Source organism: Lissotriton helveticus, chromosome 1_1, assembly GCF_964261635.1.
Source record: "Lissotriton helveticus chromosome 1_1, aLisHel1.1, whole genome shotgun sequence".
NCBI lineage: Eukaryota > Metazoa > Chordata > Amphibia > Caudata > Salamandridae > Lissotriton > Lissotriton helveticus.
In genome coordinates, this window is record NC_136057.1 from 1,272,067,455 (window position 1) to 1,272,094,546 (window position 27,092).

General features: G+C 44.6%; 1 protein-coding gene across 2 annotated transcripts in view; it reads left to right on the forward strand.

Moving 5' to 3' along the window:
• Nucleotides 1-27,092, forward strand: part of CPED1 (cadherin like and PC-esterase domain containing 1) — a 320,213-nt gene that overhangs the window by 27,350 nt on the left and 265,771 nt on the right. For both annotated transcript variants that reach the window (XM_078680455.1, XM_078680463.1), the window contains exon 2: nucleotides 21,604-21,793. In XM_078680455.1, the coding sequence (XP_078536581.1) occupies nucleotides 21,604-21,793 (190 nt within the window). The remainder of the gene's footprint in view (nucleotides 1-21,603; nucleotides 21,794-27,092) is intronic.

Genomic DNA, 27,092 nt, shown 5'->3' on the forward strand with positions numbered 1-27,092 from the left:
ACACAAGGCGGAAGGACAACCGAACCTCCAACCTTGGTCTTGAATGTGGCTTGCACACCCTGCGTGAGATACCATACCAAACTCCAATGACTCCCACACCACGAACTGCGCTAATGAAAGACTAACATGTCCATACACCACACAAACATGTCCCTGCTTGAGCTACCTCTGCCAGGGCTGCCCTTGACACATTGGTAAAAAAACAACCCATACATCCAAACATTGCACACACATACGACTTATTGCCCAGAGTGTGGCATAGCGTCCACCGAACTGCCGCTGGTCTGAGGATTGCCTGTACTACGAGATCAACAAACGCGATGGCAGGCCATCCCGGGCACATGCCCAACCTCTGTCATATGGAACTGTACCATGCATGAATGCTGCATCTGTTGGGATCACTGCCAATGCCAGAGTTGGATTCGAGTGGCCCATGGAGGTCTGCCTATCCAACGCAACGGTAGCTGAATTGGATTATGACTTGACTGTGCGCCCCCTGTTGGCCCACGAACAAGAGTATCACCGGGATACCCGTGCATGGGATGCCTTGATCTTTGGCATCTGTGCTGGCAGCTGTGCATGGGAGATTGCATAACTCCTCGTGTGCAGTGACCACATCGAGGCACTCCCCTATTGGTCTGTGTTGAGGATTGGTGAAACGGCGTGGGTGGAGCATATCTGCCCGGACCATTTAATGGATTGGCTCTCCCTCGTGTTGAACTCGACAATAACATACTCTTGGAACAGATTGCCTATGAAGCTGCGCTTGCATTCATGGATGAGTAACTACTTTCCTGCTGCCACCTCTGATTGTCACCCACAGCACAGGTCCCCACACCTTGTTGCATCTTGGGGAATGCTCACATAACCCACAACAACAGTGGACATGTCTGCCTTCGCCTGGACTCACAATGCATGTGCGTGGAACTACACATGTGTACACACACCTGTGCAAGGCGATGCAGTCCCATGGGCGGAACTGCACAGCTTCATTTGTCAACGTTCCCAATTCGGAGATACTGCTGGGGGGAGAGTACACACATGGCAATGAAGTACGACATGTGACCTTGTAGGATCCTTTCACCTGCTTACTGTCAGCATAGCAGACAGTCGGCGCAGTCTGATGGTACAGCACCATGCAGATCCCATAGGCTGTGCAACGTGTCCCCTAGCACGGGGCACTGAGCAAACGCCAAACATCACATGACTCATCCAGCGAGGCAAGATGGGCTGAGCGCGTTGCCATCCGTAATGATTTGTGTTCATTTTTGCCTCCCCATTTCTTGCACCACAACATGCTCCTATGCTGCCTGTAAGTGTCTTAAGCATTGGTCTGCATGTTGTGGCCCTTGCCTTGCCCGTACTGACACGCACATGCTAATAAAGTCTACGCAACTTCACTAGTGTTCAACTGTGATGAGTGTTGATTAGAATGACAAATCGTGTGCCTCAATGAGCATTGTCTGTACACAGGGAGGGACGGACTGACGCCTGTACAATAGGGACGAAGTTTGTAAGTAATACAATTGAAATACTATACCACTGTGTATTTCGGTCCGACAGAACCAATATTATTTATTGCATTACCTACCCAGGTTCTGAGGGTTACAGGGTTACCCCATTACATGTAATGGCCTGTACAATGGGGGTGAGTCCCTATTGACAGCACCTCTGTGAGCCAGACATTGTGTTTGGGATAGTTGCTGGCAGACCTGTGCACTTATGTGTCTTCAGCAATGTGAGTATGGTGCCCAACTTCTGGTCATGTAGAGCAATGTTACGGTGTCCATACAGATGTGTGTGAGTAGGTATGCAAAGAGATGTTCTGTTGTCACATGTGATGGGGGACACCACTTCTGGCCTGCTACCGATTTTGTAATTTCTACACACAGCCCTATTTAATACATGGACGTGGGGCTACGTTGGGGGTTGCAAGATTGTTGTTCATGTGCAAAGAGGACACAGCTAGTTCACACCTTCACAGTCATCTAATTGACCATGTAGCTCAGGCTCAAACATGCTCATTGATATCATTTACCAGGGTGTACCTTTCAGTGCAATCAATGTCCCTACATTCATCCATACTTTTATACTTGAATTAACATAGACATGACACATCTGTATGATTTCGAATGTTTAATTCACATTCTGGGGAATTCCAGAGCTGGAGCAGTACATGGCCATGCCAAGCCCACATTACATGGTTGCCCAGTGGTGGGCCAACCTGAGTCCTTTGGGGAATGAAAAGTTAATCGGAAGAGGAAAAGTTTAGTCTGCAGCCGGATTGCTGTGTCATTGGTAACCAGAGCAGATATGGCAGTCCATGTCGGAGACCAGGTGAATGTCGCAGAGTGTTCAGGGGGACAGTGGGAGGTGTTGTCCCAGGGCATGATGCATAGGGCTGAACCAGGCAGGGACAGGCCATATGGCGGGGATGGATGCTACTACCTCCTTCCTCACACAGCCATTACCATCCACATCTTACTCCTCTGATATGTCTTCTGTGTCCGGTGTGTCAGGTGGTGTTATGGCTGCATCACTGTGTGCCACTGGCACATCAGGGGGCGGAGGTGATAGGGCTGCATCATAATGTGCTACTGACACATTAGGGGTCGGAGATGTGTGTGTGTGTGTGTCAAAGTTCCCGCAGCAGTTTTCTGGAGCAGGCTCAGTAGCAGCAATGGCAAGATGAGGAACTGCAAGGAATGGAAGTTCCCTGCTACATCTTGCTGGTGTTCAGCCGTGACAGCCATACTTCCAATCTGCATCGGCTCCATGGTCTCCATTGTGCTGCGCATCTGTGCCAACGCTGTGCTATCATCGCTGGTGCCTGTCTGACAGTTCTTGTATCCGAGTAATGGCCCCAGTCATGTCAACCAAGGATTGTCGGAGTGCATGGTGTGGACAGTGGGTGTCCGTTAGGTACTGTAATTGACATCAAGTTTGGCTGCCACAAGGTCGAAACCCACCCGCAGCTGATCAGCCATCTCCTCCTGGCAACACAACACATGGCGTTGGAATTCCATGTGTTGGTTGTGGGGATCCTGGGAGACAGCCATGGTGGTGTGGGCTTCCTGCTGTTTGGTCTGTGCAGGTGGTGGGGTCACCTTGAGGCAGCTGGGCTGTCCTGCTCCTGGGGTTGGGGTGCGGAGGCTGTCCTCTAGCCGTTGGAGGGTGTCTGAGCATATGTGCAGGGTGTCCTCTTCATCATCACTGATGAGATGTGTGGTCTGCTCTGCAGGAGGTGTTGATTGTCCCTCTGCAATGTAAAGGGGAGATGCAGGTTAACAGTGTCCCATGTACGTTGACGCTTAGTAGATGTTTACATACAGACTGCATGACAATGTACATTGTGACTGTTTTGGTGGAGCTGGCTATTTGACGGGAGACAGTGGATATTTCGACTACATGACGGATGTGTGGTTGTACTCGTACATTATCATCTCACAGTGTCCTGCAATGCCAGGGGTGAGTGGCTAGTTACTATGCACAAGCGGCACCAGTTGTGTCCTCTGTCCTGTGGTGTAAGTGTTGCACTTTGTACCACATTGCCATCAATGTTGATGTGCTGTGATTGCTATGTGTGTGTGCTGCATTGTGGGAGAGTCGCCCCTGCAGATCTGATTTAGCGGCCCCTTATCCCTTTTGTGGTGGTGTGCCTTTGACTTGTGTGCTTTTCAGGTGCTCGGATGTTTGCGACTTGGGTCATTGGTGCTCTTGGACAGATTTTGTGCTCTTGTGCATTGTTAGTCTGCAGATGTGTTTTTGGGTTGTAGGTGCACGTGGATGTGTCAGGGTGTGACCTGCTCCTTTACAGATGTGATCCACACTGGGCCACCTTAATGTCGACTCGTGCACCATGTATATTATTTTGATTGCAGCGATGCTATCGGTCATGCAGTGTCACTTGCATTGTCAGTGTGGCTCACAGAGCTGCTGCTTTTCTGGATTCTGCACATGTGCATGGGTAGGTTGTGGCATTGATTATATGGAGGGGGCCCATTTGTGCACATTGTGGACGGGGGCCTACTCGGTGTTTCTGTGTGTGCTGCAGTGTGCCAAGGGTATCAGGGACATGTTCCACTATCATTGTGCATGTGCAGTGTGCTACACATGATTGTGCATGAGTGCCATTGTGCCCCTCTCCCTCCCACCACTAAGTCCTTGGTGGTTACTCATCCTGTTGCTGTTGGGTCAGGTCATTTCGAGCTGTGTCCAGGCCCCCAACTCCTTGCACCGTCTCCACACTGATGACTGTGGCCACCATTTCCTCCAGCTCCTCCAGCTCCTCCTGTGGCGCAGGACTCCCACCTCCAGTCGCCTTTGCTGCCTTCCTGTCGGCGGCGAGTTTCTGTTTGGTCTGGATTTGCACATCATGCCAGCTCCTCTTGACCTCCTCCATTGCCCTCCTTGACACTCCAACTGCATTGACCTTGTTGACGACGGACTGCCATATTTTCGTTTGTGTTGCCAATGATGCAGTGGAGGTGACGAACAGTTGTTGGTAGTGTTCCATCACCTCCGTGATGATAATCCGGTCTTCCTGTGGACTGAACCCCGTCTTCCTCTTCCTCTTCTCCTGCCCTTCCCCGTACATGGGGTTCCTGGCTGGTCCTCCGTGGGGCTTGTGGGGTTCAGGTTGTCCTCTGCACTCGGTCAGGGTGCATCCATGGTGCTACACAGTTAGTTTTGGTGTGGTTTTTGTTGTTGCTTTTATAGTGCATTTTCCCGCATGACGCGTGGAAATTGCAGGACTGTCGCTGGTTGTCGCTGATTTTTGTATCGTCATTTGGGGCAATCGCATCTTTTTTCTTGTTCGTGTTTCACATTTTTTCGGGGTCGCTTTCATTTTTAGGAGGTCATTTGGTGCGTTATCCTGCTACTATCGACGCCGGGTTGGGACAACAACGTTATCACGATGTTATTTTGTCGTGATAGACTGCGATGTGAAGAGTTGCATTAAGTTAATTTGACGATGGTTATCACACGTTCTTGAGAATATCCCCCTTTGTTTTTTTTATGCCTATGGACTGCAGAGGAGTAGCTATTCTACTCCAAAGGAGATTGCTGGCAATTTGCCAAAAGCTGGCAGTCTGCTGGGGTTCTTGGTAGTTGCTCAGCTGGAGGATGAGTCACTCGGTCATGATTGTCAAGACTGGTGCAGGCAGGTATGGTGCCAAAAGTCCACAACAGTCGTCAGTTCTCGTTGTCTAACTGCTCTTTTTGACCTCTTGTTCTGGATCTGTTGAGTCTAAATTCCTGGCATTAGGAGAGACCCTAAATGCTCAATTTAGGAGTGTTAAGGGGAGTGACAGGTAGTAGCCAATGGCCTACTTACCTTTAGGTGACTACACCCTCTATATGGCCACTTCCTGTGGGAAGGGGGAATAACTTTGACCCAGTGAGCCTAATTCAGCCAAAACAAGGATAGTGGAATTCAAAGTGTTATGTCCACATCAGGCAGCCCATCTTAGGGGTGGTACTAGCCTGATGAGGAAACACGCCTCCTGACTAGCTAATTGTCCTGTCTGTCCTGGTGCCAAATAGTCCCAGGGCAGGGGGTGGCATTTCCCCTGTCTGGGTAAGCCTTGGGTTGCACATTGAAAACAGCAGAGACCTTTGAAGCATCCTGTCTTGATATGGTGATTAGGAAGCCATCTAGCTTGGAGGGGGTGGCAACACCTCTCCCGGAGCAGGCATTGTTTCTGCCCTCAGAAATCGCGGGCTTTCACCTAAAGGTCGGCCAGAAACCTGTCTGCGGTGACAGGCTGGTCTACACCAGTCAGCCAGTACACTAGTAGTTGCTAGGTTTTTAGGGGGCACCTCTAAGGTGCCCTCTTGGTGCATGCATTAATAAATCCAGCACTGGAATCAGTGTGGGCTTATTAATACGAGATGTTTGATACCAAACATCTCTAGTTGCAGTGAAGCCATCATGTAGCTGGGGTACTCGTAATTATCAATGCCACGCACATGTATTTAAAATGGCTTCCCTGTTCATTTGTAATATTTAAGAATCTCATGCAGGTATGTCCACACATGTAGTAGAGTGCACTCTGCCTTACGGCTGTAAAGCCTGCTGTAGGGCGACTTACCTATACTGCATGCAGTGTCTGCAGGCATCGTACACAGGAGGTGTGCCATATTGTATCTTCACTTTTCTGTGCGCCATGGCACTCACCCGGCAATGGCAGTTTGCATGAGGGTGCACAGGGTTCTCTTAGGGTGGCACAACATATGCTGCTTAGGGAGCCTCTGTAGCCTCCCTGCCCTAGGTACCAGGTGCACCAGTTACTAGGGACTTCCAGGAGTGCTAAGAGTATTGCCAATTGGGGGAACAATTGTACAGTTTTATTGAAAGAGATCTGACACTGGGAACTGGATAGCAAGAACCTAGCGCACTTCCACCAAAATTGCAACAGATTCCAAACAGGTAAAAAGTGGGGGTGACCCTGTAAAAAAAAGGCCCTTTCCTGCAATGACAGATGCCAGCCTTTGAGGTCTGGGTGTTGCCCTGTCACAGTTCATTGTTGAAGAGAGAGTTGTTATGTTCACTTGATGCTCTCTCAAGGGGGCAGAGTAATATTTTTCAGTCATAGAGAGGGAGACCTTGGCATGCATCTAGCCATTACATCAAGGTTTGTGGGGTCTACCCTTTGTTGTAAGGACAGGCCATCAACCTCTCATCCATATCTTCTCTACTAGGAAGGGCGAAAAAATAACCAGAAGGAAAGTGAGGTGGTCGGAAAGGTTGAGTTAATACACTCTCCAAGTTGAATAAGTTTTGGGTGCCAGCAATGAGGCAGCACACTGTTTGCCACGTTAGAGCATTGCTTGTGGTATTAATGAGCAATAAACATTTCCTGTGAATTGCGTGAGAGAGCATGATATTAGGAAAGATGAGAAGAGATAGAGACAAGCAGGAGAAAGTGATCAGATTTCACACAGTATCAGAAAATGTGTGATAAATGGATAGCCAGATCACAAGGACCTTCTTGAGGCATTAGAGGTTTTTTGAGATATACATGATGTATTAAGCTTGTGAGGAGGGTAAGTTTTGAGGAGTTCTAAGATTGTGTCCACAGTCAGTTAAGATATAGGGTGAATAAGGTGGCACACGATGTCCATTTGGGAAGGAATCTCACCAAATCCAGTCTGAGAGAGCTCTGCCGGTGGCCTGGGGTGCCTCACCAAGTTGAAGCAATGGTTGAAACTGCATTCTTTGATTAAAAAAAACATGAGTAGGGTGACACTGTAGAGTACCCAAAGAAGAAGGAATAGGGTCTTGATTTCACAGGTCTTTTAAAGTAAAGCTGTTGTCTCCTGCTGAATGATGTGTGATATTGTTGGTGAGTTACACCTCAAAATGGGTGGTGACCAAATGTGTGAGTTCAATCAAGACCAAATGGTGATAGAGTTCTTAAAGGATGAGTTTGTTCAGAAAGGCATTCCAAGCCACATAGTCATTGACAATGGTTTTAAAATTGTTTTCCTTGTAGATATGAAATCTGAGGAGTTTGTCAGTAGTCCATCAAAAGACTGCCCTTTATTCTCCTCAAGCTTATGGCCTAACCAAATGCATGAATAGGGTTGTCAAGTCCTGTGTTCAAAGGGTAATTACTCTGAAAATTTCCTTCGATGAGGTGCTGCGTGATACATAGAGGGCACACCATAAACACTTCTAACAGTGAGGCTTTGAAATCTGCATTTTCACGTCATTCATGTATCTAAGAGTATATTTTACAATTACAAATGCATAACACTTAGTATTGTCTATTATTTGTTTCATTACAGGTTGATAACTCAGCTTTCACGTATACATCATTTAATATTTGTTTCATAACAATCTGGTAGCTCAGCTGTGCAAGTATGTATTGGTTGATATTTTGATAGTTCGGCAATTGTGCCACAATGGTTAATATTTGCTTCATGTGCTATCAACTGTCAACTATCTTTCTTAGAAGCATAAGAACTACTGGTGATAGTGCCTTAAGGCTGAAATATGGATTGTTTCTGATAACATTAAAAAAAACTACAAGGAGTATTTAAGATACATATAGACAAAGGTTAGGCATTCTGGAATCTCCATTTCCAGGAAGCTGAGAGCAGAGGGCTCCTGACACCCCCAACTTTTTCCTTTTCGAAGGCCAATGGCAGGCACACCAGGTTGTCAAAGGGCCTTATAGGCTTGTGTGGCAGAGAGAGAGAGAGAGAGAACATCTTTCTTCATGTTGACCAGAAACTCTCCTGTTCCACTAAGGTATGCAGGTGAAAAGCAAGGCTACCTAAGAAACTCAAAGAGGCTCCTTTTGGTGCTGAGATTGGCTTGGTTAGAGGCGAGAATGAGGGCTTGCAGAGATACTCTAAAATATTGTTATAATGTTGCAGTTCTCCTATTTTTCTGTTTCCTTGCTGCTATTATTGCCACTATTTTGTTTATTTTATTGTATCAATTATGCACATTATTTACACTAGGATAGGAGTTTAATTTGAATAAAATTCATAAAAGTATGTTCCTAGTGTGTATTCTTGAGTATGTGTTTTCATGGTGAAAAGAGGTTTGGAACCTACTAGCCACAAGTACGCCTGTGACTCCCACAGGACTGATCGTTTCCAACACGTACCTTCCTCATGCAATGCGCGGGAGGTTCTGAGTTACAGACCACTGGTCTGTCTACTGTTGGTATGATTGACCAAGTCTGTTCTGCCAGCGGGTGTAGAGATCCCAAAGTTCAGGCCGTATTCTGAGTATTTCAGAAAACGTGGCAATACCTGAAGAGAAGGATTGGCCATACAAAGTTGAATCCTGCCTGACTTGGTGGTAATGAGTGCCTGAAAAGAGAAGTTCTGATGTAGGAAAATGATGTTTCTTCTAAGGAGGGAAGACTAGAAGAGGAATTACAATCAATGTTCTGGTGCTACGATTTGTGTCAAGCATATTCAGAGGAAAGTCACATATGTTGTATTGGTGAGGAATTCTGGTATGGCGAGACAAGGAAAATACAAATCCCTAGGGCCTCACACCATTTGTGAGATGAGGAAGAATGTTATAGTACAAGATACAGGGCGGTTATGTATGGAGAGTGTCCAGACGTGTGAGATGGAACAATACTAAGGGCAATGCTGAATCTTATCTCTCACGGATATTTCTTCTCAATTGTATGTAGTGTTTGTCATAGACAGGTGAAGAGACAAATATGGTGGAAGAGTTATGAAATATGTTTTAAAAAAATTATTATTTTGGTGCAGACATTTTGCATAGTTTATGATGTCTCTCTAAACCTGCACGTGTATTCTTCTAACCTACGTTATCATTTTGGCTTTCTCCTGCGTTTTCTTTCTTTGACCTTTTATTTCATTTGTCCTTATTGTCTTGTGTTTTTTGTCTGTCCATTTTATTGGGGAAAAGGGGATGTATTATGGTTGTTTCTTATTCATTTTAAAAGGAACATGGGAAATCAGTAGTCACTAGAAGCAGCTCTGAATTGTTAGGAGGATCACCTAAGGAACCCTGTCAGGGAATGATTCCACTGGGTGCAGTGCTTAATTTGTGCCGGTGCCGAAGCTCTGCTCAGCAGCCTGCGGCCGGTGCAATTAAACATCTGCTTGCTGATTACCAAGGCTGGTAGTCTTTTAATCCACTACCAGGCACTCCCTGCCCATTTGTCTTGCTCTTGCCGTTTCCCCCACTCCCTTTGTGACAGTTTTGCCATCTTTTAATCCCACCATCTTTCCTATCAGTGTGTTTTTCTCTCTATTACACTGAGTAACTTTCTGACTATTGGAAATAAGTACCAGCCACCAAAATAAGTGCTGGCCCTCAAAAATAGTTGTCAAGGCCCCCCACTGGCAACCACCGGCTCAAATTTAGCACCAACTGGATGTAAGTGAGACTGTAGAGCTCCCTAGTGCTGGGTGGCGGGTTGAGGAGTCTTATCGAATGTCACAGGAATCTACCTGGAGGTTCTGTTACTTCATTCAATTATTAATGTAACAGTTTGTGATGTCATCAGGGAGGACACTTGGTCTTTTATACAGGCACCTAGGGCCTGATGAGGACTACAGTGGTCCTATAGGCCACCGTAGCTGTAGTGGCGGTGCAGACACCGGCGGTCCAACCGCCCTATTATAACTTGGGTGGTCAGACCGCCATTGTAGCGCCGCAATCTCCAGGTATCAGAGATCCCTGGCATTGGCGTTGAGCTCTTGAGGCCGTAATATGATGTGGTCCCGCCAAGCATATTACGAGTTTCCTCTCTGCCACAGTGTTAATGGCAGTTCCTACTCCATGTAAACAGTGGCGGAGAGGAAACAAAGGGGTCACTGCAGGGTCCCCTGTTGCCTTAGGGTCATGGGATGCATGCAGGGGGGCACATGTTGTCCTCCCCTGTGTGTATGCACCCCAGTTCCTGCTCGGCATGGACTGCATGAGTCCATGCCATGGAAGTACTGCCTTTGACGTTCCCATTGCGGTGCCTTTTTCATAGGCACCGGCTTGGGACCGCCAAAGAACCGCCCACCAGTGACTGTAAAAGAAAATAATCTGGCGGGCAGTGCCCACATGAGTTTGGCGGTGTGGGAGCAGCTCGGTGGTGTGGCCCTGCTCCCACACCACTAAACTCGTAATCGGGCTCTAAGCGGTTCCATATACAGATTGAAGATAGTTGGGGAATGGATGGAGCCTTTCAGTAGCCACTGGTGGAGGAAATAAGGGAGGGACGGAGTTTTGATGTTGACTTTTCGAGAACAATCTATGAACTATGTGTATGGAAGTTATACCATGTTGGAGTTGGCCTCCCCTATGTTGTATGGGCATTCAACCATATATACCACCTGTCTGCTTTCCCTCATTACCCTTCCACATTACATTACGTGTGTCACTAATCTGTCATCTCCAATAGTTTTTGTACATTCAGCCATGTATACCACCAGGCTGGCCTTTCCCATTCTTTGGCAATTTAATCATGTAAACCCTCAGTTGGCCTCCCCTCTGCTCTTCAAAATATGTACAACTAATATGGTCCCCACATGCTATTTGGACTGTTCACTATGTATGCCAGTCTGGCTTGCACATTCATTTTGTACATTTCATTATAAATGCTACAGGTCTTGCTTCCTGTGCTCTTTGAATATTTATCAAGGTATGAAACCAGACTGAACTCTTCTATTCTGTTTGTACATTACACAATGTATGCCACTAGTACAACCTCCTTTGTGTTCTTTGTGTATTTTATTATTCATGCCACCAGCCTGGCTTCCTCAGAGCTCTTTGGACATTCCACTAAGTGTGGCACTGGTACAGCATTCCCCTGTTATTTGGATATTTCATCATGTGTGCCACCAATCTGGCTTTCTTTGAGCTCTTTGGACATTGCACCAGGTTTGTCACCAGTCACCAGTAGAGCCCCCCATGCTTTCTTTGGATATTTCAACATTTAAGACACCAATTGGGCTTCCTGTGAGCTCTGTCGTCATTTTACAAGGTGTGCCACCACTCTGGCCTCCCCCATGTTCCAGGGGAACTTCAGCATGTATGCCACCAGTCTCCTCTCAAGCTCTTTGAGCATTTCACGATGTATGCTACCTATCTGCTCACCCTCATGCTTTAGGGCCATTTTACCATGTGTGCCACCAGTTATTTTATGTTAATTGCACTTATAGAGCGCACGGTTACCCTGGGTGTCCTGACACTAAGCACTGCCTGCTGGGGAACATGAAGATGTATGCTACTGAGAGAAGAGCCAAGTCTTCAGTCCTTTTCTAAAGGAAAGGAGGTCCGGGGCATTCCTGAGATGAAAAGGAAGATCATTTCATACTCTAGAGGCACGGGAAATGAAGCTCCTGCCTCCCCAATTTACTTTTTCGAATGAGGGGACTAGAACTTGTTTAGCTCCTGTTGAGCATAACGTTCTTCCAGGGACGAACCATTGAAATTTACCAGTCTGGCCTTCCCCAGGGTTTTTGGACATTTCACCATCTATCAGGGGCGGCTCTTCCATTAGGGTGGAGGAGCGTCGCCCCACTGCTTTCTCGCAGTGCGAGAAGCAGAAACATAAATTGGTAAAACTAACATTTTATGATTCTGCTTCTCGCACTGACAAAAAACAGAAGGGTTTGGTTGGGGGTGGGCGAGTCTGGTCTAGGGCACGGGAGGAGTGGCTTGCCCACTGCTGAGGGTGCTGAATGTTTGATCGGCCCTCTGGGGCTGACCAAACCAGTCATGCGCACTCTGCCTTTTCTCCATGTAGGCTGCATGCAGCCTACATGGAAAAAATAGCCTCCCCATAGGCGCCTGGCTGTGAGCATCCCGACCAATCACAACGTTGCCATTGCAGCATTGTGATTGGCTTAGGGGAGGGGAGGGTGCTTCCTGTCTCCTGTTACTGCTGGAGGCGGGACAGCAGGTGAGCAGGAAACTGCGGGACCCGGCAAAAGGTACGTTTTTAAAATGTATTCCCCCTTTCCCCGCACGACCCGTCTGCGTGACCCCCCACCCGCAATTAATGCCGGCTGCGACTGCCATCTATGTCACCAGTTTGTTCTCACCTCATGGTTCATGGGCATTCCACTGTGTATGTCACCAATATGGCGTCCCTGTTCTTGGCACAGTTCACAATGTATGCTGAGGAGAAGCGTGGCTCAGTGGTTAGAGGCGGCAGATCCGGAAGCTGAGATCGACCGTGGACCAGGGTTCGATTCCCCGCCTCGGCGGGTCTCGGGCTCAAAATTCCACGGACTCGACAATTCTCGCTCTGGTGCCTACTCAACTCACGGGGTCACACTCTGCGACTCTGGGCAATAGCTTGCTTAATCTCCACTACGGCCCCTCGCGGCGGGATGCCTGGCTTTCACCTTGTGGACACCCTGCCGGGGTTTCTCACAGGGGAATACCAGGACGGGTTCCCTAAGCAAGCGCCGGGACGCTCACGGGCAGCTGTGCGCTTTACAAGTCCAGTACATTTACATTTATGCTACTAATCTGGCCTCCCCCATTCTTTTTCAACATTTCTCACAAATTTCACCCATCTGCATTTCCTATTGGTTTTTGGACCTTTCACCATGCATGTCAATACGCTGAAAATCCACTCATTCTGCACTCAATAGAGTAAATTAAATGGAGGCATTCAAAGGTAATTTTGCAAGCTCCACTGTTGGACCTAGCCCTCTCTGCAGAGTCATTCCCAAATGTTTTTACTTCACCCTCCGGTTTTCTGAACCCATTTTTGTTGGCTCTTATGACTCTGGCCCTTTACCACTTCTAATCAGTGCTAAGGTGCTTGTGCTTTCTCATTTACACATGGTAAATATGGCTTTCACACATTTGGCATATTTAATTTACTTGTACATCCCTATTAAAGTGGGACTACATGTGCCCAGGGCCTGTAAACTAAATGCTACCAATGAGCTAGGAATGGACACAGCAGATTTATACTCGGCATACACAACAAAGAGGAGACCAGCGACGGAGGGGAACACTGCAATTGCGAAGTAAAACAAGATGTTTTTTTAAATACAGCGCGGGACCGCGCATTTAAAGAAAGCAGGAACATGAGGACCACTCCTTCCATTGTATAAAATAAATCCGAGACGTGCAGCACCCCGCGCATGAAGGCGCTGAAGTAAAAAGAGTTATTGTAATTATTATGAAAAAATCGATAAGGGTGCAAACACGAAGATAAAGATCGTAAAAGATAAAGAAACACATGATCTAGAAAGTGAATACTAGAACATACGACCAGCAACGATTCAGATAAATAAAAGAGACAGAGCCCTGATGAGACCCCATAAAGTGACAGGAATGGGTTCGAAACGCGTCGGCTTTTGAATCAGGAATGCATTAATTTGCAGCACATTTAATGACTTTGACAAATTTAATATGCATTAATTTGCTACTTGTTTAATAATAGTATCTAAATGTTCACTTTGTCCTTTGTTTAGTTAGATATCATTTATGTGAGTCTAATTGTTGATCCAAATGAATATGGTGTTTATATATGTAATGTAATTTATGTGGTGTTTATATATGCAATGTGGAATGTAATTTGCTTTGAAAATGTATGTTGCAATTGTTGAATGTATTTAAGTGTCTTTTTTGTACCTAAACTTTTTTGAATATAATGAAATAAAAAGCAAAAAGGTATTAAGTAAATATACCAAACAGACCATATAGTAATACTGGTTTGTTTTCCTCAATTGGGAGGTGTCAAGTAAGGTGAAGTTGGCAATTTTTTTGTACACAACCAATGAGCTTGCAGCACTCACTGTGCCACCCACTTAAGTAACCTTCTAAACATGTCTCTGACCTGCCATTGCAGCCTGTGTGTGCAGTTGTAAATTGCCATTTCGATCTGGCAAAATAAACCTTTTGCCAGGCCTAAACATTTCTTTTTAATGCATATAAGTCTGGGTAGTCCCTAATCAGCTGAGAGGGCAGGGTGCATTGTATTTAAATAGCTGGACATGTATTTTTATGTTTTACATGTCCTGGTAGTGAAAAACTCCTCAATTCGTTTTTCACTCCTGCAAGACCTACCTCTCCTATAGGATAACATTGGGTTACCTTATTACATTTAACTAAGTGCTAACTTTCAATAGGAAGCAGGTAAGAATACCAAGTTTGGTATCTAAAGATTTGTAATCTAAAACCTTCTTTAATTGTAAAGTTGGATTTTCAGTCACAATTCTGACTATGACACTTATAGAAATTTGGCATTTTCTTATCCCAAAGATTTGCCGCCTGCTGCCTGTATCCTGCGTCACATGACTAGGTGTAGCAGTTGATCTTTGTGTATTACTCCCAGACAGTGAGACAAAGGGGGAATATGTGTTGGTAGAATGGGTCATCTCTGACTTGATATAGGGGCGGCTCTGCCCCTACCCCACTTGCACATCACAAAGGCTCTGCCTCAGCAAACTCACAAAGAGTTTTGACACTAGTCTTGTGTGCCCACAGACAGGCTGGGGCCAGGGCAGGGAGGCAGGAAATTCCAAACATATCTGAGGGGTGGAATCCTCTAGAAACGTCTCCTACTTCAAAGTGGCCACTAGATATAAATATTGGACTTTCAGACTCAACTCTGTAGTACATACTTGGACCTGTTGAAGACTCAGAAGTGTTACTGATGTGCTACTCTGCTGTAAGAAGGTCTACAACACTACTGTCTTGTTACGGTGCTGCCCTGCTTCCGGAGTGGGAACGACTGGACCTGTATCTTGAACCCAGGCCCACCAGAATGACTCCAAGGGCTAGTTTGCTGGCCTCCTGATTAGAGCCTCAGGAACAGAAAAGGCTTCAACTCTTTGACCCTGCAACTTGACTCTGCCTGCTGTGAGTCCTAACTCCTCAAGTGGTGTCCCTCCAGTCCTAGACCCTTGGAAGTTGTGCTAAAGTTGCCTAGCCAGTGCAGCTCTGGTTTTCACCAAATCGGATGTGAAGCTCTGCACATTGTTGGCACACAGCTACAAGCTACAGTCCAATGCAACCCGACACTTGAACTTGCATTGTAGACCTTGCAGCTCTTTGGATCAGACGACGGACGAAGCAAAGCCTCACAATGTGACACTGCGCAGGTCGCACATCAAGATTTAAAGTACTTTGTTCAATGGGCCTAACTGTGTCCCTGTAGCCGGCCCACCCTCCATCGTGGTCGATCTGAAATTGTGCCTTTGTCCTGGTCTGGCGCCACTAAATAACTACAGTTGACATTTAATGCTTTTATACTCTGGTTTTTTCACTTAAAACTTTTAAATTACATATCTCTGATTCTACTGATTGTTTAATGTTGTTTGGTCTCAAATTTTACTCTATTTTTCTAAATTGGGGTGGATTTTTCTTGTGTTTTCACTTTATTACTGTTTCAAGTGCTGCATACATACTTTACTCATTGCCTCTAAGTTAGGCGTGCCAGTCTATCAAACTTGATGATATAGTTAGTTCAGAACACCTGACTATTGGTTTGAAGAGCAGCATCCCTATGTTGTAGCTCAGAATGACCTAAGTCAGCTACCACCATAGAAGAAGGTGAAATTTAAGCTACTCTACCTGGTATTTAAGAGGCTTCATGGTTTAGTACCCCCTCCCATGTTTTCCATACATAATCTAACTGTGTTTACTAGTACCGTAAACTTCCTTAAAGTTTCTGGGTGTTCTACTTACTACCATAATCTGGACACCTGGTTTAGGGAAATCAGGTCCGGAATAAGAGAATGCTGGATGTAGTCAAATTCTACTAAAACCAAAGTCATCGTCTTTAGAAGATAATCACAGAATTCTAAAGAAGTGCTCTGTAGGTCGATCCCCAAGTTTTTAATCAGGGATTGACTTTAGAAATTGAAACTTTAAAATGTATCCTTATGTCTCACACTTCTGATGGCCCACAGAGGGTCTTTATTGCTAAACACATCTTCCACAAGCTCATTTGCCTAAAACGTCCCGAATCATCATCATCATCATTATGGAGTCCAAGACTGATTATAGTAAGACACTTTTTTTTACCACAGCAAAGAAAAATATTTCTGAACCATGAAGGGGGAGAATGTGAGAGTTTTTCCAACAGACGTATTAAAATGGAAAGGGAATGTCCAGAAATCCAGGCAATCCTGCACTCCCCAACTAGCGCAGTTCCAGAAAATTTTAAATTCCTGTGCTTACTGTGTACATGCTGCCTGCTATATAATTAAACAGACTATGTAATTCTATTAAACTTCAAGGACACCTAGGTTGTCAGATCAAAAATCTATTTTTCATTCCAAACACTGGCATGGAGTCATACACACACACAGACAAAAGATACATACCACACACGCGCACATGTACATGCATACATATGGGCAGTACATTCCCATTGAGCATCTAGATCTGTCCTTAAGTCCCACTGCTTTCAGACTTTGGGTCACTGGATAAACAAAGGGCTAGAGTCGCCCTTAAAACCAAGTGAATGCTGAGGTGAAACTGAGGTCAGGACACCATCAACTGGATGTTAGAAAAATCATAAACAGTGAACCCTACTGGTCTAATATGTTCTTTCCCATTATATGTTACTTTCTATAGAAGAGTATACATATATTCCTCTGGACTGTGACTACTCTACAGTTTCTATTCTATTGCTGTATTTGAGTTTTATGATATTCCTAAAACCGATGACCTCTGGCTCTCGGTTATTTTAAGTCGGACATTGTCCCTTTATGTACTTGTTCTAAATGATAGTTTCCATCAGCAATACATATACCAAACCCCTTCATCATATAATATAAAAACACTGGGCACTTTAAACCCTATACAAACTGCATGCTTTGACAGACTCTAGATGAATCACGGCAGAAGATGTATGCCCAATGTCCTTTTACCCTGTGCTGTGTGGACATAGTAAGGCAATATTGAACCTTCTCCTGCCCTGTGCTTTGCAGAAGCTTGTAAATGCCTTAGTCAACAAGCAATGGTTTCACCCAATATTTCTGAGTTCACTGTTACTTGGACAAGCAAACCTATAGTGCATCTCATCTTCCACACTATTATCAGAGGCGCCACAGACTCTCTGCCGCCTAATGCCCATCTGGCTTGGGAAACAAAATAGTAGCAGGATTCCCAGACGAAAATGTACATACAGAGATCACGTAGAAGGGGAAACATAGAACCTAGGTAATTCTCGCAGCCTGGAGAAGTGTTTGACATAATAAGGCACCCGCATCCAGCTGAAGATGGAATGAATAGTGCCACATCTTATTTTAAGCTAGGAACATTCCTTCATTCATTATTGTTGATTTTACATTGGGCTCAGTTCAGATTAAACTGAGCCCTGGGATATGTCAACAGATCTAATATACTGCTGTGGTTTACACCTGCATACTCGTTTACCCGAGCTCTAAACCTATAAGGCTAAGCACAAGGGTGACTGCCCCCAAATGCGGAATATTCGTAATTCCTAGCGCCAATCTCAACAAATGAATCGAAGTTGACTGTGGAATGATACACAATTTTTCTGAGAGGCATCCTGAGCCAAGACTGGCGACTTGTTCAAAATGCCTCATCATTTGTCCTCATAATGAGACCCCTGTCCATGAGCTAGCTCTAAATAACTACTGGGGCAGACAAATGATTGGACGCTAACATAATATATATTTAAAACGTCCAAAGTTTTTCAGGATTCCTGAACATTTTTTACTTGGGGCTAGTATATCCTTTCGTACAAAAGCAGAATCCTAAGTAATCAAGTTTTTCCACAAGCTCTAACTTATTTTTGTTCAACATACAGAATTCATTTGTGTCACTCTTATTAGCAACTATCTTTTGGGGGCCATGGCTTCCAGATCATTTTAAAAGGCCCTTCTCAAAAGCTGCAAGCAACTTACGAAAAGCGTTTTCTGTTTATTGATAGCAAAATTCCATTGTTTGCATATAATAAACATGGAACTTACACTCCATTAGCCATAAGGCAAGCCTCATCGCATTTCAATAGATAATCATGCATAGCTTCATAAAGCTGTTAAATGACGTGCAGGCAAACAACACTCATACCTTATCTCTTAGACACCAGAAAGGAGTTTAAATACTCCTCTTATATACCAAAATGCACACCTGCCTCACTATGGGCATGCACAATAAAGAATTGATGGACAGAATGCTGGACAATGCAAACATTCACCCCCAGTCACAAGGATCTGGGTTAAATCCATCATTCTTTTGCTCACCATACCACCCCAGTTTGGACCCAACCATATGCAAATCAGTTTTGACCCTGTTCCTTGTGGAACAGTCCAGCCCGAATTGCCAAGGCAGGTCCTCCCTGGACCGAAAACAAGCATCCTGGGACCGGTTTCAGGGCATCACCCTTCATCAGCCAGGCTAGCTCGAATCCAGTGGTGTAGTGAGCACGGGACCCACGTCTGGGCATACCCTTCCCACTTAGGGCAACCTATGCAACTATGGGCATGCAGCAGGACAAGGGCTCCGTTAAAGCTGAGTTAGTGTTACAGGCTTCATTTGAGATGCTGAATTGTCCTCCATTTATGTTGTCAGATTCTACTCTGAAGTTAAGGATGCCTGAAAAAAACACCTCTTCCTCAGAGCGACACGCTTCATTATAAAACATAACAAATTAAACTCTTTCTCCAATGTCCTAAGAGAGGACCCGAATCACGCTTGTAATCGTTAATAATGGTGTTATTACGCACAAAAAATCCCATGAGTGCCAGAACTTTCGTTAAAAATTTGCCTACCGGGTTTAAAAGAAAGATCTGCCTATAATTATTTGGTAACATGTAATTGCCCAGTTGCCATGATGAAAGGGTCAGTCCCATTTGAATGATTTTATTAAATAGCTTGGTGTTGCACAAATGTCAAATTCATATCCGAGAACAATATGGTACCAAATAAGGCCCTCCTCTGTGTCTGTTCTCTAATGGCCTTTGCAACCTGCTAACGCTTACTGCAGCATGGGTTCCATGGCTGATCTCTAAATCAGCTCCCCCAGGAACACCATTGTCATAGAACTTAGAAAAATTAGCAATCCATGTGAGGTTGTATGACAGAATATTGAGGACATCAATATTGTGGCAAAAGAATATTGTCTAAAAATATAGCCTACAAAAATATCGAGTTTTCATCCTTCATAAGTAAAGTATCAAAAAAAGGTAAGTACATAAAAATATATATCCAGACAAGTATATTATTAAAATAATTAAACTACAAAATAATAATATCATTTTAATAATTGTAATCATATATATATATATATGTATATATTCATATATTCTTTAAAAAATACAAACACAATAATGAAACAATTTTCTAAATATGTCAAATAAAAAATACTAATAATAACTGTGAAGTAAGAATGAATAAACATATGTATATATAAATATATATGTATGTATATATATATATATTATATGTATAACCTAATTTAAATAATTAAAGTCGACTAAAATAAAAACTTTCCATTAATACTGTAAATTAGATATACAATAATGTTACATTGGATTACGTTTTTCTTGTTGTTTAAATATCTACACACAAGTGTTCACTTGCTTACTGCCTCTCACTGTTCTATTACTGTGGTTCTCTCTTTTAACTGGGGTCACACTGTACGTACCTTTGACTTACTGCAGAGCTTAATGTACTCTTGCTTTAGAGTGTAATACATCCCTTTCAGAAACAAGAACCCAGTTGCCTTCCTTTTGCTTCTGAGCATTCTTTGCCTGCATGACTTCACTGCCATTATTTACTGTTATTTGACTGACATCTGTGCAAACCACTGTTCTTTATGGCATATACTCAAATTCACAAAGGTGTATAGGCTGCTCTTATTTTTAGGGGCAAAATCTTTTTTTCCTTCATAATACTTTAACCACAAACACGCGACGGAAAGGCAGAAAAGGCAGAAAAGGCAGGAATAAGGATATAGAGAAGGGTAGGGAAACACTTACAAAGGAACCTGCAAGAAGTGAAATAAAGAGGAAAAAGGTGTAGGGTGAATGAAGAAAGATGCATGAGGTGGAATCAGAAAGCGGTGATGGACTTCTAAGGAAAGCTGTGAGGCCCCTGCATTTATTTATTTACAAATCAAGCACTGGGAGGGGGGCACGAGAGCTGAGAGACCCAGCTGGAGTCCAAACTTGGGAGGGAACCTCATGTAGGGCACCCTCCACTAGGGAGGTGTGGATCTCATCTAAAGTAAGATTGTGTTGTGTGTGTCCACACTCCATGGCAATAGAGTTAGGGGAATGCACTCACCTCAGTGGGGCCTTGAGGGTCCCTCTGAAGGGCCAGAGCGGGCTCCCACATACAGCCACAGAGCCACAGTTGTACCAATGCTTCGCGCTTGTCTCTTTCATAGTTCCTCATACAGGTGACCTTCTGTGAGGGGAATACACACTTTTCTATTACTGGGGTGCATGACTTGGGAGTGCTTGCTACTCACACATGACACCATGCACCCTCTTTGTTAAAAAGTGCTCATTTATGTTGAATTGATAGCTCTTCATTGTATATGTTTAGAGTCATGACACTATGGGCCTGATTTAGAGTGTGGTGGAGGGGGTACCCCATCACAAAAGCAGTGGAATATCCTTTCCGCGAAACTGAAGCTCTGCCACCTTAATCAGTGTTGGGCGGCACTGAAGTATGTGAGCGGCAGATACTACTCTCTCTCCGCCACTGGATTACACCACTGATGGTCTGACAGAGTAAGTGCTGTCTGAGGCTTGGCCATATGATTGCCTGCCCGATGTAGTTTGGGTGGTCAAATGGCCAGTTTCACTGTCTGTCATCACCAGGTAAAACCTGGCGGTAAGGGGATGAGGAAACCTATAAATGACCCTCCTCCCATGGTGAGGGAATAATTGTTTTTTTATTTTCAAAAAGAAACTTCACGATTTTGTTTTTGAAAATAAAAAAGAATTGAAGGTTTGCCTTCTATTGGCTGTGAACGATGTGACGCGGTTCCTTCCACTGCAAGAGATGTCTCATGGGCCTTCGGACATGTCTACCTTTGGCAGGTGAAGTACCCTTGGTATGGTGGTAGTAAAGTACTCAACTATGCAGACTGTAGATAATCCATCCATCCCATGCCTTGACACTCATTTCCCGTCATTGCTCTTTCCTAGTTGGAGGACGCCATTTTGAGGTATCTTGATGAACACAGTGTGGAAAGTGGAAAATTGTCTGCGTCCCCTATTATTGGCCTTAAAGCACTGAAGCTCTATAAACACATCCTCAGGAAGATGGGCTATGCTACCTTGCAGCCAGAAGAAAATGACTTCATCAACAACCTTCAACTTAAGAAGCAGCACCACGGTAAGAACCAGCAGATGCTGCTGTGTACACAATGTTTGTATCAGAGTGTATAAACAGGCCTAGAGGAGAAGTTAAGGAGGACTTCCACATACTTGTAGTCACAATAAATCAGAAATGCACTTATGTCTCCACCTGCATAGTTTTGTGTTTTTTTAAATTGTTGTTTTATGGTGCTGGGGCAGCACCGGCTGTTGCTTCAAAACACTCTGGACCCGATTCACAAAGGCCCTCCGCACTTGTGGCGGAGGTCCTGCAGTCGTGGGGAAGTTTCTGCACTTGAGGTGGAATCTCTGCAATGAGAATTCTCATTTGACAGAATCCACTTCAACTGTGCAGACCCCCCCCCCGCGACTTCGGGGCCTCCGCCCTAAGTGCGCAGACTCCCCCACGACTGCGAGTCTCCACCCCAAGTGCGGAGGCCCTTAGTGATTCTGGTCCTTGAAGAGCAATTTTACGAAAAGGCAACAGAATGCTCAGCAGCAAGATGAAAGTCAAAAAGCCAATGCCTAATCTTGATTCCACCCCATACCTCTTTATTGCAGCACACAGCACTTTCTGTCCCTTTATCTGACTCTTGTTTCATCCCTTTTGTCTCCATTTCCACTATTTCCTATCTTTCTCTTTCTTTTTCCCTTTTCTATATTTCTCTCCCTTACTCTGGGTGAAAGTCTGTTGATAAAAAATAAGTCCTGGTCTCCTAAAATGAGTGCTGTTGCCCAGCGCCTGCACCCACCCCAACAGAACAAGCACTGAATTGACCGGTATCTGATTATCAGTAGAGGGATATGTAAAATACATTCAGAAGAGGAACATATTGAGTGATTTGCTGGGAAATGTCTTCCAAACTGAACAATGAAGCAAGCAGGTTCCAGAGGAAGGAGGTTTAAGAAGGGAATAATATGTCACCAACGCATTCTTGCCGCGTGGACTGCTAGATGATTTTGGATGGATAATCTTAGGGATCTGGTTGGCACCAGCGATGTGGTGGCTCTTGAACAAGCCAGTGGTGGAACCTGCAAAAATCAACAAATCAGACAAACACAAACCACTGAGGCTCATTTACTTAGTGAAATTGAAAATCTGTAGTACTTTACAGTGGTTTGTTTTTTTGAAATAGCTAGATGATTTTGGATGGGAAATCCTAGATGACTGGTTGGCAGCAACGATGTGGTGGCTCACGAACAAGCCAATAATAGAAACTCCAAAAACGAACCAATAAAAACCAATGAGGTGCATTTACTTAGCGAAATTGAAAGAATGTACTAATTTACAGTGCTTTGCATTACTTTAAATAGTTCTTTATAAAGAAGAGGAAAAGAAAAAAAAACAATATGAATTTACATCGGCATAGGAGGTAGCAGGATTCGTAGAGAATGGTGAAACAGCATTGACTTCAGATAAACAAACTTGTGTATTTTCTAACAGTACCTTATACATGATACTTGCATAATAATCCACATCTGAGATTGCTCGTATCAATAAATTAATGTTTTCCATAGTAGTACAAACGAAACATGAACCTGAGGAAGAAAACAAAAAGGAACCTAACAAGTGCCAAGTCTTGGAGGGGAGAAAGACATTTCTACATCACTTATTGCAATAATACCACATCAGAGACAGTTTCAGGTGCAAATTGGAAATCACATATGGCTACATTTTTTGTGCACATCCCCATTTAGAATTTCCCAGACACATTTTCCACACATCTGTAGGCGCAATGGGTACCTACTACTCCATAGAACAGAGCAGGAATTCCTTCCTTAGCCTATGTGTAATACTTGTACATATCCTTCATGGTGGCATCTCTTCAGAGTTGTCTTCAGGTTTAGTCAAGATCACCTAATCCTCCTGTGGTATGGGTGTACCCAGAATTCTTAGTTGCACGAGGATTGCTGAAATCTCTGCCCCAGTCCATATACGCACATTGTGCAACCAAGCCGGAATCGCCGGAGCCATCACAACCATCCAATGCACTGCAATTTTACACTTTGCCAGCACCAGAGGCTGATATTTGTTTGTTGCCTTGGTTTTAAGTCAGTCATCCCAGCACGCAAAGCTCTGGGGATTTCTTCAAAGTTGTACCCAACAGGTCATTAAGTTTTGTAAGAACTTGACTCCAGCATTGAGTTATCACTATACAGTTCTACACCATATGGACGAAGTCAGCCCTGGGAGAGCTGCATCTCTGACAGTGATCCGAAGATCCTAGGAAGATTTTGCAAACCTAGGTGGGGCTAAATAAGTCTGATGTAGATTTAAGTTGTTGGTTCCTTCTTTCCAGATTAAAAATAGTCTCCCATTGTTGCTTTGATTTATTGAGGCTAGAATACAAAAACAGGGTGCGTGCCATGCACAGTGCCTGTCTTTTTACCATCCCCAAGGGTCAACAGCAACATTGAAGCATCATTTCTGGGAGGATCACAACTCCTCGTGCTTCAAATGTCTTTCGCCGAATTACCAGTGCCCCAAACATAAGAAACCAGCCAACGTCCAAACCCATATCTGCTTATAACTCCTCAATGGAGGACAAGACATCCTCTCTATACAAATTTCCAATCATTTCAATTCTGACCTCCATCCATACTCTCCAATCATATGGAAAAGCATTTATTTTTTACTCTAAAAGAGGCCACAAGAGTATTTCAGGGGAGTTCAGTATTTTAATGCCCACTTGCTTTAGATATTTTTCCAGCAATCACTAACTGTATGCAGAGTTCTTGGGCACTCAGAGAGCAGCAGCGCTCGCCCCCACAATAGTTCCAATGCGGCGTGCTGCCCAATATAACACGGTACCGCTACATTCGCCACAGATGTGGCATCCCATATCCAGCATATAAGCCACCGCAACGGCGCAGTGAGATAATAACTCTCGTAATGAGGAGAAGCCATCCCTCCAAAATCAAGTAGTTGGAGTATTTTCCCCATCACCAGCCTATGTATTTTGCTTCCCCAAATCAGAGTGCCAAGCAAGGAACGTAGTTCACAGACAAATCTTGTTGGAATTCTCAAAGAGAGGACCAGTCCATGACTGGCAAGGGAAAAGCAAGATTGACTGTCTCCATCAAACTCATTCTATTTCTGGTGGACTCGGGGACCTTGTCGCCACCAGTCTAGCTGATGAAGTTCCGACGTGGATGAGAGACTCTAGCAGCAAGAGCCACTGAACAGATGTCATCACTTGCGCTCTTCATGAGTAACCTCTTATTCCCCTGTACTGGAATGACTGCCCCGCTGCAGGGAGGAAGGCTGCCTTTAGGGGGCTAATCATTTGCTGAAAGGGCAGGATGTGGGTTGTTTTTTTCTACCACACTGAACTGATTGGTTCTAAGGAGCAGAGGATCCCAGATCTACAAGGGCTGCTATGAGAGCAGAGAAGGTCACCTGGTCTCAACCTACAAGATTTTTCCGGCTCTGCTCTTTTATTCATGCTACTCATCAGTGCCTTCGTTCTCACGCTCTCAGAGCCTTGATGTCTGCCAGTCAGCAGGTAGGAACCAAACTTGTGGAGACCAGTTAGTTGCTGGGAGGGCAAGAACTGCATAAGCCTGGCCTACTTTACCCTCTAAGTTTGTTTCATCAGAATTAACAAACACAGAGTACTGTCTGCCATGATCTTCTGGTGCTTGGCTGGTGGGCTGGAATTTGTCGGCCTGTACCCCCAGAAGCCTTGCGTTCTTCCTTTATTTTCCTTTTTTTCTGTGCATTGGCGGCTGCAGAATCTGCAAGCATGGACCAGCCATGAGAGACCCACTGGCTGTTTGGGAAGGGGGAGCATGATCAGCCTGTTCCACTTTCTTGACTTGGCCTATCCTAGGGCTCTCTTGTTTGGTCCAGGAGAGTCATCTGAGCATTGGCCTATCTTGAACCCCGCACTGACCGCCTCTTCTGTGTCTCCATGTGGGACAACGGGCCTAGTTGGTAACCGCCGGACCTAATCTCCGCAGACAAAGTAATATCTGGCAAAGATGAATATGTTTATGCTGGCCCCAAGCCATCTGCATGAAGAAATGTCATTTTTGGGGAAAATCTTGCTTCAGCTTTTCTTTGCTGGAACTTTTTCTGCGATAAAACGTTGCTCACATTTCCGCAATATATCAGTTTGTTTATTTAAACATGACATTATATATCAGTTAAGGAATAGCTGAACATCCCAGCTCAGATGGGCCTCCAAAGAGTTTCCAAAACTCGGTGGAAAACTTTTTCCTCTGTGAGAAAGAAATTCTTTTTTTTTAATCAGGGAAATGTGTTATTTCACAATATCCCTTGTTTAAAATTCCCTACGCGTCTGTGGATAATTTTAAATTTTTCAAACTGGGCGTTGCAGATGTAAAAATTAAGAATGTGTACAGAGCAAATGAAAAACTATCTGCCCCTAAAAATTTCACAGTTTGATCAAAAAAAGCCCTCGATCTTCTCTGGCGGGCACTCTCAATTTGGCACGTAAATGAGTTTGTGCTTAAATTGGGCTTGATGTACAGTGTGGGCGAAATTAAAGAACACAGGGCTATATTTATCAAGGGGTTGCATCACTTTTGGACCACTCAATGGGGTGCAAATGCGGCGCAACCCTCGCGATGCGATTTATCAAAGTTTATCAAGTTTATCAAAGTTACTCTGCCCCAGGGAGGCATTCCATGGGTGATGTGTGGGCGTTCCCATGGATTTTTACGCATTCCGAGATTTACCATTACTGTTAATACTCCAAAATGCTACGCCTGCCTAGGGGAGGCGTAATGAGGAGAAATATCTTAATTTCCCCTCTTTTTTTTCTCTTTCTGTGTGTGCTGCGGGCTGCAGTACACATAAAGAGGAAAATGCGTCAGAGGATTCTTTTCGCCCAGGACGATGCTCCTTCCTGCACAAAAACAATCCTGCTTACAACGCCGGCACCCTTGCACCGTGATTGAAGAGTGCCTGCGTTGGCGCTAGGCTGCACATTGTGCGCCAGCACAGGGAAGAGGCAGGAATGGGCAGTATTGTGTTATATACAGCACATTCCTGCCCTTTCCCTGTCATGCAGTTCAGCAAGCTGACTTTCCGTGCCACGTCATTTCTTCCTAAATATGGCCCACTGTCATTTGAAGCCCAAACTCAAGATGCCACTCCATATTGAAAGGCTGCCGGATTATAGATTCCACATGATTCACACGCCTGGAACACACCATATTGCTCTGCTTCCTGTTTTAAATGTCTTTTATTTCACGTGACATCACGACCTCTTGTACCAAAACTACAAATGCTGCATCATACAGCAAGCGCCCACGACACTGGGCAAACTGGTCTTATTGGGCCAATTGAG